The sequence below is a fragment of the Gymnodraco acuticeps genome, unplaced genomic scaffold, assembly GCF_902827175.1.
Source record: "Gymnodraco acuticeps unplaced genomic scaffold, fGymAcu1.1, whole genome shotgun sequence".
NCBI lineage: Eukaryota > Metazoa > Chordata > Actinopteri > Perciformes > Bathydraconidae > Gymnodraco > Gymnodraco acuticeps.
In genome coordinates, this window is record NW_022990189.1 from 101132 (window position 1) to 118836 (window position 17705).

Consider the following 17705-nt stretch of genomic DNA (forward strand, 5'->3'; position numbering starts at 1 on the left):
GCAATGGACCATGCATATATTAACCTGTTAAGCCCTGAGCCTGTTTTTCCAACACACTCTCACTCCCTAAGCGTCCAGGAGCGACGTTTGGTCAGTGTCCCGTGGCGTCCAGTTGTGACGCTCCTAGGCTCCTTCAGCGTCATAAAGGGACGCAAATAGCTTTCAACTGATTGCAATGTATTCCCATCTGCGGCGGGATTTGACGCTCATGGAAGCACGGCATTCGTTTGTGTCGGCTGCCCTTAAAGGCAATGTGAGCGTCCATTCCCATTGGATAACGGAGAATTGTACACCCGGAAGTAAGTATTCCTCTTACTGTCGATTGATTTTACAGTGATATCTGCACTACTCATCGACTAAAAAACACCAGATTATCCTTGTTAATTACACAACATTGATTGGTTTAAATTGTGTGCAATGCTTTTGTATTTTTCCCCTTCGATTCGGAGAAACAAATGTTTTTTCTGAGTAAAGGATGGCAGAAGACACTACACTACCCAGAATCCCCAGCTATCGTTTGGACTACACCATGTGCTCTGTTTGATAAACCCCGTGATAGTCCTCAAGCTCTGTGATTGGAGAGTGTGCTCCGAAGGTTACACCGATTCTCGAACAGCACTTGAAATGGGATGGAACCACGGCAGACTGTCCAAAACTGGATTTGAACGGGTCCACCGCGTCCCCCCCTCCCCCACCCCGTCCCCAGAACTACACATGCTGGCTATTCTGTTTCGCAACATGTTCTCTATCTATGGCACGTCTCTACTGGGAGTTGTAGTTTTAAAAGACGTTTTCGTATTTCCCATAATAAGAAGTTGCCAGTATTAAACTGTGTACATCCCTGGAGGTTTAGGGGATAGGAAACACTCACATTTAAAACATATAATTAATAAATGGGTGAAAATTGCTTGTGCCTATAATGGGCAACATTAATATATATATATATATACACACATGCCAGCTAAGGTCAGAAGAGCTTTATTTAACAGCTGGTCTTATGTTTGTGACCCCTGTTGTTAATTGATAACATTACATTAATTGATAAGCCTGAAACATGCACTTGTCAAGGTTCAGAGACACATTTTGCAAATATGGCAGTAGCCATCGATCAGCTTAAGATAAGATATACTTTATTGATCCCAAGTTGGAACATTTGCGTTACATCAGCATGTGTAACAGTTAAATATGCAGTGGTGTTTATTTGTAAATCATTTAGTATAATCACACAAATTCTGTGTTTTATATTTAACAATTCTGTGTTCTTTATTTATTGATTGTTCAATACCTGACAAGGCCGGAGATGAAATATCTACATACATCTTATAAGAGTATAATACATTATGTATAATATCAGTTAAAATAAGTGCTTCAACATAGTTAACATTGCTGGAGGTATGCACAAATATTGATAGATGTCGTGTAATGCACTATTGAGGAACCTGCGACCCAAGTTTTTCATTCAATGCAGAACTACACCATAGTTGTGTAGGCCTATATGATATGTCAATAAACCTTAGAACATCTTGAAAGGGATGTGCAAAATAGTCATTATATACAGTCTTTAATGAACTATTAGTAGAGAATAACGAGTAATGAATATACTTTATAGGGATCCTATTAATATCTAATAATAAAAATAATGAATTCAATAACATGCTTTAACCACTAGGTGTCCCTTTATATCAGGTGTGGCACCTTTATGGTGTAAATACAGCCTATCTACCAATTGGATCAAATATAAAAGTCAGCCGAATTAGTGTTGATACTGCAAGGAGACGTATTGTGTGAAAATAAATGTAAGATGTTGTTTAATGGCTGATATATTTATGATCCACGTCACGTTTTCAGTTCCTCATGTTTGTCTAGAAGTCTTCTCATCAGGGCTCTATAAATACAGAACTACGGCAGATATGTAATATTTAATGCAGCCGAACCGTGTATTACAATGCCGTTATGTGATGACTTCCAAAGAGAAAAGCAAGCACACTCGGAATAAAGTATTATTTTATTTTTAAAAAAGTTTTCGGTCTGTTTCCGTTATTTGTTAATGACGATGTGCTGTGAGATGTGAGACTGCAATTGCACAGGGGAAAATAACGTATCTTTAGATAGGGATTTTGTTAAACTAATATGTTTGCGCTGTGAACCAACACTATACATTGACGGGGAAGGGGGTAGCAATAAAGATAACACCATTAAACAGTTACACAACATAACAGAAATAATATCGATAACAGCGTCCCTAGCAACCACCTTGGTAACAATGAAAACGTCGCGATTTCCTGAAGTAATCTTCGTAATAACTAGCAAACTAAAGATCATGGACATCCACTGCACACATAATCTGAAATAACAACTCATATTTCTCGCATCAAATGATATCAAAACGCATTTTAATGGCCAAACTAACTTTAAAATTGGCATTTTCCACCGAGAATAAAACGAAGTTCGGCCATGTTTTCTTTTTCTGCAGGGAGAAATGTGAAGATCACGTGACATAGACGCCAGCCATTGGAATGAATGGTGAAAAAAACGGGGTTTGTCAAACAGAGCACATGGTGTAGTCCAAACGATAGCTGGGGATTCTGGGTAGTGTAGTGTCTTCTGCCATCCTTTACTCCGAAAAAATATTTGTTTCTCCGAATCGAAGGGGAAAAATACAAAAGCATTGCACACAATTTAAACCAATCAATGTTGTGTAATTATCAAGGATAATCTGGTGTTTTTTAGTCGATGAGTAGTGCAGATATCACTGTAAAATCAATCGACAGTAAGGGGAATACTTACTTCCGGGTGTACAATTCTCCGTTATCCAATGGGAATGGACGCTCACATTGCCTTTAAGGGCAGCCGACACAAACGAATGCCGTGCTTCCATGAGCGTCAAATCCCGCCGCAGATGGGAATACATTGCAATCATTTGAAAGCTATTTGCCTCCCTTTATGACGCTGAAGGAGCCGAGGAGCGTCACAACTGGACGCCACGGACACTGACCAAACGTCGCTCCTGGACGCTTAGGGAGTGAGAGTGTGTTGGTTTTTCAGGTTTTAGGCTCGAAAATGACATTCCCAGAAACAAATGGCCATATCTTCCCTTCTAAAAGGGTTACATTAATAATCTTTTTTCTAAAAGCAATGATACAGCTGTGAGTTGGCTGTAGAAGTGTCAGAGTCATATGGATGTTTTTATTTTAAGTAATTCAGATTGAACATGGTAAAAAAAATGTAAATTATAGTTTATGTCTAAAAACCCATTACTTATAGTGAAACCCACCCTTGAATGATGGGATAGGAGACAAAAAGATTTAGGAATCCAAACTATAACATATAATAAGTACCCTGTATCAAGATTGATGCAAAACAAGTGAGATTTGACCTTTTTAGAGAGATTTAGCAAAAATAAAACACCTCTGGGTACATTTGCCTTATCTACTGTATGGAACCCATTGGTCGATTTGGGTGATTGACACCTCTTTGTAACCGTTAGAGCCAATAGAATCCAGGGGAAGTTCCTTAATCCACCTAAACATTACCATTGTTGGGAGATCTCAAAATTCTAAGTTTGTCTTCCAATACTGTCTTTTTTCTCAGAATTCAGATTTTAAAATTTGAATTTATACTCGAGTGAGGGAACAATGGAGCGTGAGATGGCCGGAGAATCGGAGCAGCGGGAGCGGTACTGCAGTCGCTTTACCGCACCGTTGTGACGAAAAGGGAGCTGAGCCAGAAGGCAAAGCTCTCTGTCTACCGGGCCATTTTCGTTCCTACCCTCACCTATGGTCATGAAGGATGGGTCATGACCGAAAGAACGAGATCGCGGATACAAGCGGCCGAGATGGGTTTTCTCCGCAGGGTGGCTGGTGTCTCCCTTAGGGATAAGGTGAGAAGTTCGGTCATCAGGGAGGGACTCGGAGTTGAGCCGCTCCTCCTTCGCGTCGAAAGGAGCCAGTTTGAGGTGGTTCGGGCACCTAGTTAGGATGCCACCTGGGCGCCTCCCTAGGGAGGTGTTCCAGGCACGTCCAGCTGGGAAGAGACCCAAGGGGTAGACCTAGGACCAGGTGGAGGGATTATATATCTTCGCTGGCCTGGGAGCGCCTTGGGATCCCCCAGTCAGAGCTGGTTGATGTCGCCAGGGAAAAAGAAAGTTTGGGGCTCTCTGCTGGAACTGCTACCCCCCCCGCGACCCGACCACGGATAAGCGGAAGAAGATGGATGGATGGATGGAATTTATACTTTTTCTCAGGATTCTGACCTTAATCTCAGAAACCCCAAAAATATAAAGTTTTGGTCGGGTCCAAAAAAAAATTCACATGTGTCCCTTACCCGCTTCTGTGTCACTAGAATTCTTTAAATTCTGAATTCTGAGTTTAATATCAGAAATTAGATTTTTTTTTCTCAGAATTCTGACTTTATTCTCAGTAAAACGAAAAAAAATCACATTTGGTCCGATGTTTAAAACGGTTCCCATTTTGCCCTTATCCTCTTTTGTACTAAACTTAGCCAGAAACCATTATTGGGCAGGCAACAGTTAAAGGCACATAATTAAGATTAAAATGCATAGAAAATTCAATCAACGGACAGAAGAAGTGAAAATATATCCCGATATACACAGATGCTCGACAAAGAGACAAAGAAACAACTCTCGTAACACACTCAATTTACCATGACAATCAAAAGATAACTTACAAAGTAATGTTAGGCCTGGTGAATTGTTGTTGTACGGTGACTATGATGAAAGTTTTGTGACAATGTGAAGTCTTACCTGGGACCAGTTCATCTTTCCGGGCATCATAGAGCATCCCTAGGGTGAAAGGTCGTCCCAGAGCAGCAACGGTCATGAGATCTGAGGCCATTTCTCCAACCTGTTGAGAAGAAACAACACAGACTTCAGAACCTGATTTAAACGTCTGTTAAGGAGTAGGAGTTTTGAGTTGAATATGACAAGCAATTTGAGTATTTATTCCATATCCTTGATATCAGACGGCAGCTGCCTACACTAATTGGCTCTTTGATTTCACTTGTGTTGAGATCTTCATATTAGGTTGAATAATTAAAACGACAGTTAGTTATAATCAAATATAGTCAATTATATTCTTGGTTGTCATGGTTGACACTTCTCATCAACGTTGCGTGGAAGTCGGAAACAGTACCGAAGGAGTGGCAGACCGGGGTGGTGGTTCCCCTTTTAAAAAGGGGGATCAGAGGGTGTGTGCCAATTACAGAGGCATCACACTACTCAGCCTCCCCGGGAAAGTGTACTCTAAGGTACTCGAAAGGAGGGTCAGGCCGATTGTCGAACCTCAGATTGAGGAGGAACAATGCGGATTCCGTCCTGGTCGTGGAACGACGGATCAACTTTTTACTCTCGCAAGGATCCTGGAGGGGGCCTGGGAGTACGCTTATCCAGTCTACATGTGTTTTGTAGACTTGGAGAAGGCGTATGACTGAGTTCCCAGGGAGTTAATGTGGGAGGTGCTGCGGGAGTATGGGGTGAGGGGGTTTCTACTCAGGGCCATCCAATCTCTGTACTCCCAAAGCGAGAGCTGTGTCCGGGTCCTCGGCATTAATTCGGACCCATTTCCGGTGAGGGTTGGCCTCCGCCAGGGCTGCGCTTTGTCACCAATCCTGTTTGTAATATACATGGCTCGGATTTCGAGGCGTAGTCATGGGGGAGGGGGTTTGCAGTTCGGTGGACCAAGGATTACACCACCGCTTTTTGCAGATGATGTGGTTCTAATGGCTTCATCGGTCTGCGACCTTCAGCACTCACTGGATCGGTTCGCAACCGAGTGTGAAGCGGCTGGGATGAGGATCAGCACCTCCAAATCTGAGGCCATGGTTCTCAGCAGGAAACCGATGGACTATCCACTCCAAGTAGGGAATGAGTCCTTACCCCAAGTGAAGGAGTTCAAGTATCTCAGGGTCGTGTTCTCGAGTGAGGGAACAATGGAGCGTGAGATGGGCCGGAGAATCGGAGCAGCGGGAGCGGTACTGCAGTCGCTTTACCGCACCGTTGTGACGAAAAGGGAGCTGAGCCAGAAGGCAAAGCTCTCTGTCTACCGGGCCATTTTCGTTCCTACCCTCACCTATGGTCATAAAGGATGGGTCATGACCGAAATAACGAGATTGCGGATACAAGTGGCCGAGATGGGTTTTCTCCGCAGGGTGGCTGGTGTCTCCCTTAAGGCCCTGTCACACTGTCCCGAAATTGACACCCGATGGACACACGATAAAGGAAATGTTCAAATTCGGCTGTGATCGTAGCAACATCGGGCCATTCGTGAGGGCATCTTAAGCCATCGTATGACCGCCGGTGGAGTTTCTCAGGCTCCGGCAGCAACTTCGTGAGCGGCAACTTCGTAAGGCACTCGTGAGGGCATCTTGTCAAATCGTGTCATCTTCGTGTTATCATCAGTGCCATCGGGCGTTCGCCCTCACTCTGATCGGGGCGAATGCCCGATGGCACCGATGATAACAAGATGCCCTCACGATGGCCTTACGAAGGACAAAATTGACACACGAATTCAACACGAAAATGAACCTTCGCAAGGTCCTTCGGCTATCTTTTGGCATGCCAAAGATTTTGCCACCGCTCACGAAGTTGCTGCCGGAGCCTGAGAAACTCCACTGGCGGTCATACGAAGGCTTAAGATGCCCTCACGAATGGCCCGATGCTGCTACGATCACAGCCGAATTTGAACATTTCCTTTATCGTGTATCCATCGGGTTGTTTTATTGCACAACAAAATCATGTAAATATATTATGTAAATAACCCAATTTGTGTTCTGTGAAACTAAAAAGGATATAATATATTATTTTGAAGGACAGTTGACAGGAAGTTGTTGTTGTTATGGAAACAACATTACGGAGAAAACGTAATATTTTCTTCATATAACGACGGATAAAGTAAAGAACAAAGTCTGAAGATATCAGTACAGTATCATAGTACTGTAACATAATTGTTTTTGGTACTTTCATTGCAGTTGTATGTCTTAAATGTAATGTAAATGTTGCCTTCGTGTGTGGTTCGGGGCCATCTTCGTGCGAAATTCACAATTCCATATTCGTGTGTCCATCGGGAGTCAATTTCGGGACAGTGTGACAGGGCCGTTAGGGATAAGGTGAAAAGTTCGGTCATCAGGGAGGGACTCGGAGTTGAGCCGCTCCTCCTTCGCGTCGAAAGGAACCAGTTGAGGTGGTTCGGGCACCTAGTTAGGATGCCACATGGGCGCCTCCCTAGGGAGGTGTTCCAGGCACATCCAGCTGGGAAGAGACCAAGGGGTAGACCTAGGACCAGGTGGAGGGATTATATCTCTTCGCTGGCCTGGGAGCGCCTTGGGATCCCCCAGTCAGAGCTGGTTGATGTCGCCAGGGAAAATAAAGTTTGGGGCTCTCTGCTGGAACTGCTACCCCCGCGACCCGACCACGGATAAGCGGGAGAAGATGGATGGATGGATGGATGAATATTCTTGTATAACCCACGATGAAAATGCTTCATATTTTATGATTTTCTATATTTACAGTATAAACAAAACACAAGTGGTTTGTTAAATTGAGAGTGTAAGGCCTATAATGGTTTATGAGTTTCACTGATAAGGGAGAGACAGTTTCTTCCCTCTTCCCTCACAGCAGTACACAGGGAAGGGGGCTCCTGACTTAAGGAGAAATACACTGAGGCCCCAAAAAGGTGGTTATGTCATAGCCGAGAATAATATTTTGCAAGCACTGCAGAGTAGGGGTCATGTCCTTTTTACACAAACATGGGAAGGTGTGTCTTATGCCATAGCCATAGAATATGTCTGGTCATGTCCAGTCTAGTACATCAGAGGCTATGCCCAGCTTCCACAAATATGGGTATGGAGGAGGTGTTTTTAGGTTTTTCTATCCTGTTGTTGAGCATAAAGACACTGGCGGAGAGGGAGCAAACGAGAGAGAGGGGGGGGGGGTTCCCCTGGTATACTCTCTCCAGGTAAAGCTCTCACCCCGGAGAGCTGGGTTTTAGCTCTCGGTAAGGTTCTCTCAGACTTGGTAAATATCTCTAAAATGTCTTGGTTGAATGAGTGAATTTATTTGTGAAATTAGTGGAATGATTTGATATTTGATGTGTTTGTGAAGATTAGGCCCGACAGCTGTGAGGAATCTTCCTCCGAATTCATGCGGATAGGTGTGGGTTTTTGAATGTTATTCCCGCCACCTGTCGGAAAACATAGGTATGGAATTGATTTGAATTAATTTGGTGAATGAAAGTTTAAATGTTCACTGGTCATTAATGAGGAAATGCCTTTAAATTCTATCGGAATATTTAAAAAATCACAATTGAATTGGGCAGTTGAAGTTACAATTTAATGTAGGCCTAATAAATGTAAAACTGCGAATTAAAGTTTCATATTAGAACATGATCACAGCATGATAGGTTTAGTATGATTATAATGTTGTAACGAGAGAAGGTAAAAACCCTGTATAAGTTTGGACCTATTTTTCTTAAAATAAACTGATCCCACCTTTTGGATTGGAACAACTTAAAAGACTTCTGCGCTCTCCTCTCCTGCTTCAAAGGTAAGACTGCACCCTGCCACACTCACACTTCGGTAGGGCCACACCTCATTTACTGATATCAAAATCCTTTGGGATCGCTTAAACAGATTTAAGAGAGTTGTCTGAATTGAAACAGCAGTTAATTGAACCTGGTTCTTCAGGAGTTTATGGAGAGGCGAAGTCACGCCCATCTACTTCCGGACCATGGGACCCCGGAAGCGAAAAATTTACATTGAATTCAATGGAGAGAGAACACGTATCTTTTGATCCCGTTTGAATTGTGCCACGAACTACACATATGATGTTTGTCAATCTTAAACAATCATTTCCATGTCAAAAAAGTCACATTTTGTCATAAAACTGCTGAAATATAATACTATGAAAAATACGCTACTACAAAGACTACAAATCCCAAATCCCATTCTGGGTCGCGTAAGTGATGTCACAGGCATGCTCGGTGATTTATAATAAGACTCGTAATTAAAGCGAAGAAGAAGAAGATCTCATAACTGATTTATTCCCTCCAATAAATGATAGATCGCTAAAAATAAATTCACTTTTACAAGATGCCTGTGTGCTTTGTACCAGGTTGTAGTCATAAAAGTGATCATACCACTTGCTCCTTCTATCGATTCCTGTCTGATGAAAGGACCAGGAGTCGCTGGATCAGACATATCAGGTAATATCATAGGTCATATACATGTTGTGCATGGAACATAGTCAAGTTAGCTACCTAGCTAGTAGCGACGAGTAGCGAGCACGTTAGTTAGCATTACATTACTTAGCCTTGTCATTTTTAGTAGCCTTACCATGAAGTTATTATTTTATTACATGAAGTAAACCAAAATGTTAAACAGTAACCAAACATGATGGTAAGTATTTCGTGAAACTTTTGAAGAGTAGCCTACTGCGCCCTCCACCGGGTGCTAAGGAAGCAGTTCAGGGAGAGTCGAAGGCAGGCATGGAGCTTTGCATGACATTCTTCTGGACGTGTTTCATTGTGATGACAATCTGTTTGTTGGAAAGACAGTCGTTGTGTGCTTATTGAGAGAAAATTGTTAGAAGAGATCATTATTCAAAGTGTTGTTACTTTAAAGTGTTGTTACTGACCTTTTTTTCTTTTATTTTCTTTACCTCACCTGTAACTGCTGAGACGTTGAGGAACATGCACTGACCTGCTCTGGCAACCTGATTTCCACTGTACGTAATAGTATTTGGTTATGGTATATTATTTATATACATCAAAGGCACAATGCACCCCCCAGAGACACACATGTATTGAGTGTGATATGTTGCATAGGTCATGTGAAATCATCTTTACATACTAGAAAACTGTAGGAGCGGCAACTTGTTTTGAAATTGAATTTTTAATATCTGATAATAAAGTTGATCTGTTTTCTTTATTCTTCTCTCTTCCCAGCTCCATCACCATTCTCTGTTCCTGCAGGTCCTGCTTGCTAATCAATGCTTATATTTTTTTACACAATTACAAATAAAGTCATTGTATTGTATGACATGAAGTTGTGCTTCATTCGGAGTCAATAATAAATTCATTCTGCCTTCAACTGCGCAATGATTGTGGACTGCACCGACATCCATGTAGCTGCCCCCCAGTAAGATGAACCAAGCAAAGAGGGTCCCCATCATGCCCAAGGACATCCAGCTGGCCCGCCGCATCCGCGGAGAGAGGGCTTAGACTGACCTGAGACCAGCACACCCAAACACAACAGCTCTTTTAAGAGCCACCTACATTTTCAAAGAGTTGCAATCCTACGTTATTATAATGATTAAACTGTTTCATGTATCACTTAGTTTACTGAACCGTGATGAATGAAAGAAATTAGTGAGGTAGTGGTTTACTGATGTTACAAAGACATTAATATATGAGTAACAGGTCAGTGTAAACACAAGCTTCTGTCAATTATGGATCATTCAAACTATTTATATAAAAATATGTAATAAAGTTCTAAAACAAGTATTCGGTATATTCCTTGATAGCTTTTGGAGAAGGTTGTTTTTAAGTTGACTAAAATCTATCGTTTCAACTGTTTCACTTTATAAAAAGGGAACAGGTGAGTAGAGCATCATTGAGTTTCTTATTCTGTCAGTAAATTATCCAAATGAATGTTTTTCATTATTTTAGTCAACCCTAAACAAATTGATTGTACCTTTTAATGATGACCTTACATGGTCGGCAAAGTTAAATTAACTTCATAAAATCAAATCTGTTCTGAGAAAAAACGAATAAATGTTTAAAGATAGGAACTTGCCATCCCACTGAAAAACAGTCCGTAGAGATTTAAAGGCGTAGTTGTAGTTCAGTCCAACGTTTCATTTGGATTCATTTGACAACAGTCAACTATTTTCATAAAGAATATATATATTTTTCAAAGTCAACTTTATTGTCAATCTTACTCAGTTTGAGAGATCAAAAAGACGTTTAAATAAAATTATACAATTTACAGATATGTATACAAATATATATATATATCCTATATACACCATCATGTATAATGATGGTGTATGATGTAGAAGGAAGTGTGGTAGATAACAAGTAAATATAGAGTTACATACAGATCCATGTTACAGCAAAAGATGGAATAACTAAGAAGCACACAGTATAATAATAATTACATGCAACAATTAAATAACTGCTCAGCATCTCCACCACAATCCCAATCTGCTGTGTCCTGTTTTCCTCCCCTCTGCATAACACCCCATCACACATACGAAACACAACGCAGAGTCCGAGGGTGTTAAGAGTATGTTTATTGAAATGTCCTCCTCTCTACTGGCCAACACAGGGAGCATATGCTGGGTGTAGAATTGTTCCAGGAGGAGGAGATTTCCATGCCATGCAGGGTCTTTGGGGATGGGGATGATGATCGCCTCCTTCGTGGTCCACACAACAAAGTAGCAGAGACTCCGGTCTGTGATGTGCAGCTGCCCTTGGACCTGGTGCCAGTATGGGTGATTCTCCTTGAGAATATATGACCCACCCTCCTCACGGAGACAGAAGGATGGTAACTGGACTGCCTCCGCGATGGTCATGTTCCTCTGGCTGTGTGGACACTTCACCTCCAGCAGGGCAGATGGCTGCACAAGTCCATCGGGTGATGCTCCCAAAACACCCGACTCACTCACAAAGAGACCAGACTCGATTCGAACACTGTCACTTGATGCCTCCACAAAAGCCTTCACCCCTTCGGCCTCGTTTACAACCCCCCAGTTGACAGTTGGCGATGTCTCTGGCCAGTGGGTTGTATGTCTCCTCTCGCTGTTGGTAAAGTTGAGACACCGGCTGGACTACTTTGGAAGTGCCAGGCTTCCTCCACTGGCACTCAACATCTGTGGAGCTGATCTGCCACATGGAAAATATTGCCAATGCTGCAGCGTGGCTGCATTTGTACATCTCCTGTGCACAATCACAGACAGCGCTCTGCATCGTGCCATCGTCTCCCATGCAGATCTGTAAAAATAAAGTAAGTACCATTTGTTAGCATGCTATAATAGATTGAATGAGCAATAATACAAGGATGGTCCGGATCTGGGGGTGGGAGGGTTTATTTTTCCATAGTTTTGTCCTCTTGTCTGATTGTTGTTATTGTTTGTTTTTTCTGTATTTTTTGTAATTTGTGTTGTATTGGTTGTGATTGTACATTGTATTTTTCTAAATGTGTATGAATACATTTTTTAAAAACATTTGATCAACAATAAAAAAGGATTTGGTCAGGATCTAGACTCAGTGTGTAGTTTATTAATTAATCAATGCTCTCTACATTAGGAAAACACATACCGGTGTACCAGAGGGAGTCACACACAGCTGTGCCTAGATAACCAAAATCCTTGAATCGACACACAGCAAATAAACTCAAATGACACAACGACAAAAAGGAGATCACACATACAGTATAGTCGATATAAAACTGGCCGCTTCAATCTGAAGAGCAACTAAAACAAAACACGGGAGTGTACCTTGTTCTTGTGAACACTAATGTTATCCACAGCATACACAGAGACCACGAAGTTCTTAAGGAGAAAACTAGTTGTTAAAACAAAACACGTTACTGTACCTTGTTAGCTAATGTTAGCTAGCTGACATTAACGTTACACATTGCACTCATATTACTCACCGAAACCTTGTAAAGCCGGTCCCGCATGCTGGCTCTTACAGAACCGACTAACTCCCCTTTCAGATAGGTACAGCTCTCAACGTGCCCAGACTTGTAGTGATTTTCACCTCGTAAAATACTTTTATTCTCATTCTGAAAGAATGTGGTGAAATGTGCTAACGTGACGGCCATCTTTATGTTGGTGACGCGTATTGTGCGAGACCAGAGACATGTAGTTCACTGAGCGGTTTCACACGAAAAAATGTGTAACTTCACAGTTTTACGACACATTTTTATTTTTTTGACTTGCAAAATGTTCTTTTAAATTGACAAACATCATATGTGTCATTCGTGGCACAATTCAAACGGGATCAAAAGATAACCTTTCTCTCTCCATTGACTTCAATGTATAATTTTCCGCTTCCGGGGTCCCATGGAGGCTTTCGGAAGGGGAGGGACTTCGCCTCTCTATAGAGGTGAGATCTTGCTGACGTTGGTGGATCCGAGTCAAGCAGTAAACTTACATAGACTCAATAATTTATGTTAGGTCAATTAGTAGGTCTGAGTAATTTGCCGGAATAAATTAGTCTTACACTAATGGCGCGTTTCCACTGCAGCGGGGTAGCCCCGTTTAAGCGTCCCTAAGCGTCCTCGCTCTGGCCTCGGGCTGCCTCGCTGGCCGGCCCAGGCCGTGGCGCATTTCCATTACAGTTTAGGACCTGGGGTAGCAACGCAGTGTAGGCGGGGCGATCGGCTTTGTTTTTGTTCACATTTCGAGTTGTTCCGTCGAGCTCCCGCTGGATTTGATCATCCCCAATGAGATGTAGGAACGTCGTCACCTCCTCGGTCGACCACGGTGTGCTTTTCTTATTAGACGTAGCCATTTTTGTAGCTCATCCGTTTACAAAATGCTGTTTATAAAAATGCTGCAAGCTTGCTTCTAAATATATATGCGACGCTAGGGATGAACTCGCGCGCGATCTTGTGACGATTCTCTCTGACCAATCAGCAGTCGAGAGTGTTGACGTCACTAGTTCAGCCCTGGCCCTGGTCTGAGGGAACCACGATTTTATGAGGCCGGAAAAAGAGGGAAAAAGTACCCGCTGGCCGGTACTAGGCTATATGGAAACGCCACCAAAAACCGGCCTGGCAGCTTGAGGACGGTTAAGGACGCTTAAACGGGGCTACCCGCTGCAGTGGAAACGCGCTATTACACTGTAAGGATTAGACACATATATTGTGTTTATGTGATGACATTTGGAGATGTTTAAACTCAATGAGAAAATGCGTTAGCATTCGCGCTAGCGTTAGCATACATGCTAGCGTTAGCCATCCTAGCCTGTATACATGCTTATTGCACAGCTAGCATTAGCTATATTTACCTTGTTTACACTTAGCGGTCCTATGTGTTAATCTGTGTATGTTACACTTGCATGTCATTAAGTGCCTTGTAACTTCTTTTTTTTATAGTTTCACTCAGTTTGAATGTCAGTGGACTGTGGTCAATAAAGGAGCATGGCTGCTCATTCCCTGGCTCTCAAAAGAGTTTGGCTGGTTTGGTTTAATCTCTACCGCTGACCGTAGTAGTGACACTAAAAGTCTTACAAGTTAACTAATGTGCTGCAAAAGCTCTGACATGTTAACTAGTTACAAAAAAGAAGGAGAACTTGTTAACTAGTGGCATACATTTGTCTGTACTAGTTAACTAGTAGCATCCAGAATCACTCACTAGTTAACTAGTAAAGGCAAAAGGTTCACTAATTAACCAGTTGACGCCTCTTTTTACCTTACTAGTTAACTAGTGGGGCTCAAAATGTCTTCACGTTAACTAGTGAACCCTTTGCCCTTTACTAGTTAAATAGTGAGATACATTTAAATTCAACTAGTGAACTAGTGAGGCTTAAAATGTTCAATAGTAGCACTAGTGGATCCCAAATGCGCACTAGTCACACTAGTTGCACATAATGCTAATGAGGAGGAGGGAAATAATGCATCGAGCTCTCCTATTGGCCCTAAGCTGGAGCGCCACCCAGCCCAAATAGTTTTCTTTAAGAGCTTAACACTAGAACCACCAGAGGTCGCTGTAAACCTAAAACCGCCAACGGGTAAAATGTACCCGCTATTGATTTTCAAGGTAGGCTACAATGTTCTTTTATTTATCATACAGAACAGTGAGTTTTTTTCGCACAGGAATGAAACTTATACCAATAGAATCTGTGGACTCTCAGCTTTTCATATGATATAGATTGTGCAGATAGCATGAAGTATAAAATATCGCTAAGAGTGCTGATTTAAACGCTTGGTGTTAGACTTGTGTTTTGTTTAGGTACAAATCTCTCTCTCTCTATCTATCTATAACTATCTATCGATCTATCTGTAATGTTCTGTTCTATGGACATATAATTGACTACATAAATAGACGACGCGGACTACTTCTCTCATTGCGAGTATCCATCTTCATTCAACTGGCACGTAACCTGCACACATGCATTACGTCCTCAACGTGAGCTCAGTCATCCAAAATCTTGTATTCTCCAAGATGTTACATTATCTATAACTATCTATCTGTATATCTCTCTCTCTCTCTATCCATCTATCAATATATCTATCTATCTATCTATCTATCTCTCTCTCTCTCAATCTATCTCTCTATTTATAAGGAACCGCAGTAGACAAAAGGCGTTGCTATAGCAACACGTCATGTTTACGCTGCATTTTCTATGAGGTAAATATTACCCGCTGGCGGATATAGGTATAAATGGCATTTTTTTTGGCGATTTTTTCAATCTGACTTCATATTGACAATTGTTAACAACAGAGGGTGCTACATAACACACTTTCAAGAATAGTCACGGACTGGGAGACTTTAATATGTTATTGAAAAAAAGTTACATAAAATCAAAAAACAGCTGCGGGTAAAATTGACCCGTTGGCGGTTCTAGTGTTAAATACACTGTGTTTTAAAATACAGTCATATGACTATATTTACAAAAGTATAAAACAAAAGTATTTTTGTAATTATGATCATATTAAGCGGAGGAATAACGAAACATCAGAGACAGTTATGCTTACTCTGCTATCAGACTGTATCTCAAATTAGGTCAGAACATTGAAGACTTTGTTAAAATGAGAAAGTTGCCTTAGGACTGCAGACAGGAAGTCATATGATCATAATTACAAAAATACTAGTGAGTGATTCTGGGTGCTACTAGTTAACTAGTACAGAAAAATGTATGCCACGCCCACTAGTTAACTAATTCTGCTTCTTTTTTGTAACTAGTTAACATTTCAGAGCTTTTGCAACGCATTAGTTAACTTGTAAGACTTTTAGCGTCACTAGTACGGTCAGAGGGTCACTAGTTCATCAAAAAGCTTACAAGTTGGGACTTTGGTGCTAGTGCTGCTCCTGGCGTCACTAGTAAGGCTTATTTGGTAACTAGTCGGACAAAAGGGCCACTAGTTGCTGAAAAAGAGCGACTAGTGTAATGTTTTATAATAATAAAGCAGAGTGACAAATTAGTTTGACCATATATCTAACAAGTGAAATCAAAGAGCCAACTAGTGTAGGCAGCTGCCGTCTGATATCAAGGATATGGAATAAATACTCAAATGGCTTGTCATACTTGAGAGTTAATAACACTTGGAATCTGACTGTCAACTAATGTAGTATTTCCCTGCAGACACTAATCCAGCAGCTGTAGTTTTAGACAGAAAAGTAAAGTTTTTATTATAAATCTATGTTCGTCTGTTAGTCCTCACCTGGTGAAGTTGTGTAGATCAGCAGAGTTGTGTGAGGGTCTTCTGACTTCCAGCAGATGCTTCACGTCTGATAAAATATGGTGTTGTGAGGTGACTTATCAGTCACTTTCAGATACTCTCCTCCCCGAGCTCCACCACGACACGCCTACTGACCTCACACAGCCTTTCCCTGTAACAGGCCGGAGTCAGGCTATAAACCTTATGAGAAATAATGTGAAACGCACATTTGATGTTCTTCAGTCTGTACTCTTTTAAAGACACAACGTTGTTTTCTGTAACTGGTACCAATAAGAGCTTTTTTTTTTAAAATGTGTCACCATTTGTATAAAAATGTTCTCTATTTATTAAATGTATCATTATTATGATAATAATAAAAATTAAAGCTGCAAGCAGCGTCCACAGGCTGTTGTCCGCACGTCAACGTGTGTGTCTAGGTGTCTCGAGGACTCGGCCGTTGGCAAACGTGGGAAGTTTCAGGCCGATCGGACAATGTCTTTGAGTTACAGCAGTAACACAAACATTGTGTTTGATGGCGGGTGATCTGTCGCCATGGCAACGGCATTTGATGACACCCCATAATATGCTTAGATGTGTTGAGGTCTGCATCATTATCAAACCTGTGAAGTTTTGTGCCGTTTGGAGCCTGTTAACTGGAGTTATGAGAACATCGTGTTTCACGGCGACCATTTTGTTACCATAGCAACGACATTTGACGAAATTTCAAAACTTACACATATATGTCTCGAGGACATATGTGAAATTTGAACACTTTTTTACCATTTACACAGGAGTTATATCAATATCGTGCTTAACGGCAAGGGAAGCGTTGCCATGGCAACAGCTTTTGAGGAAAACTCACTATTGTCATATTGAGGTGTTGAGGGCCGGACCATTAACTGTCATCTGAAGTCTGGTGCAGTTTGGACCATTTTCCATTGACTTAAGACAACATTGTGTTTTATGGCGAGGCATGCGTTGCCATGGAAACGGCATATGGTGACATCCTACAATTGGCGTAGAGCTGTTGAGGGCCGGACCTTTAGCCATCATATGAAGTCTGGCGCCGTTTGGACGATTTTCCATTGAATTACAACAACACCATGTTTCATGGCGAGGGATCTGTCGCCATGGCAACGGCATATGATGACACCCCATAATTGACGTAGAGCTGTTGAGGGCCGGACCATTAATGATAGTCTGAAGTCTGGTGGCGTTTGGACGATTTTCCATTGAATTATGACAACACCCTGTTTCATGGCGAGAGATCTGTCGCCATGGCAACGGCATATGATGACATC

General features: G+C 41.8%; 1 protein-coding gene across 2 annotated transcripts in view; it reads right to left on the reverse strand.

Moving 5' to 3' along the window:
* The window catches only part of LOC117547280 (neoverrucotoxin subunit beta-like), a 59705-nt gene extending 43221 nt beyond the window's left edge, over window positions 1-16484 (reverse strand). For both annotated transcript variants that reach the window (XM_034217888.1, XM_034217887.1), the window contains exons 1-2: window positions 16408-16484; window positions 4763-4862 (exon numbers count right to left, since the gene is read on the reverse strand). In XM_034217888.1, the coding sequence (XP_034073779.1) occupies window positions 4763-4853 (91 nt within the window). In that variant the 5' untranslated portion in view covers window positions 4854-4862; window positions 16408-16484. The remainder of the gene's footprint in view (window positions 1-4762; window positions 4863-16407) is intronic.
* Between the last annotated feature and the right edge of the window lie 1221 nt (window positions 16485-17705).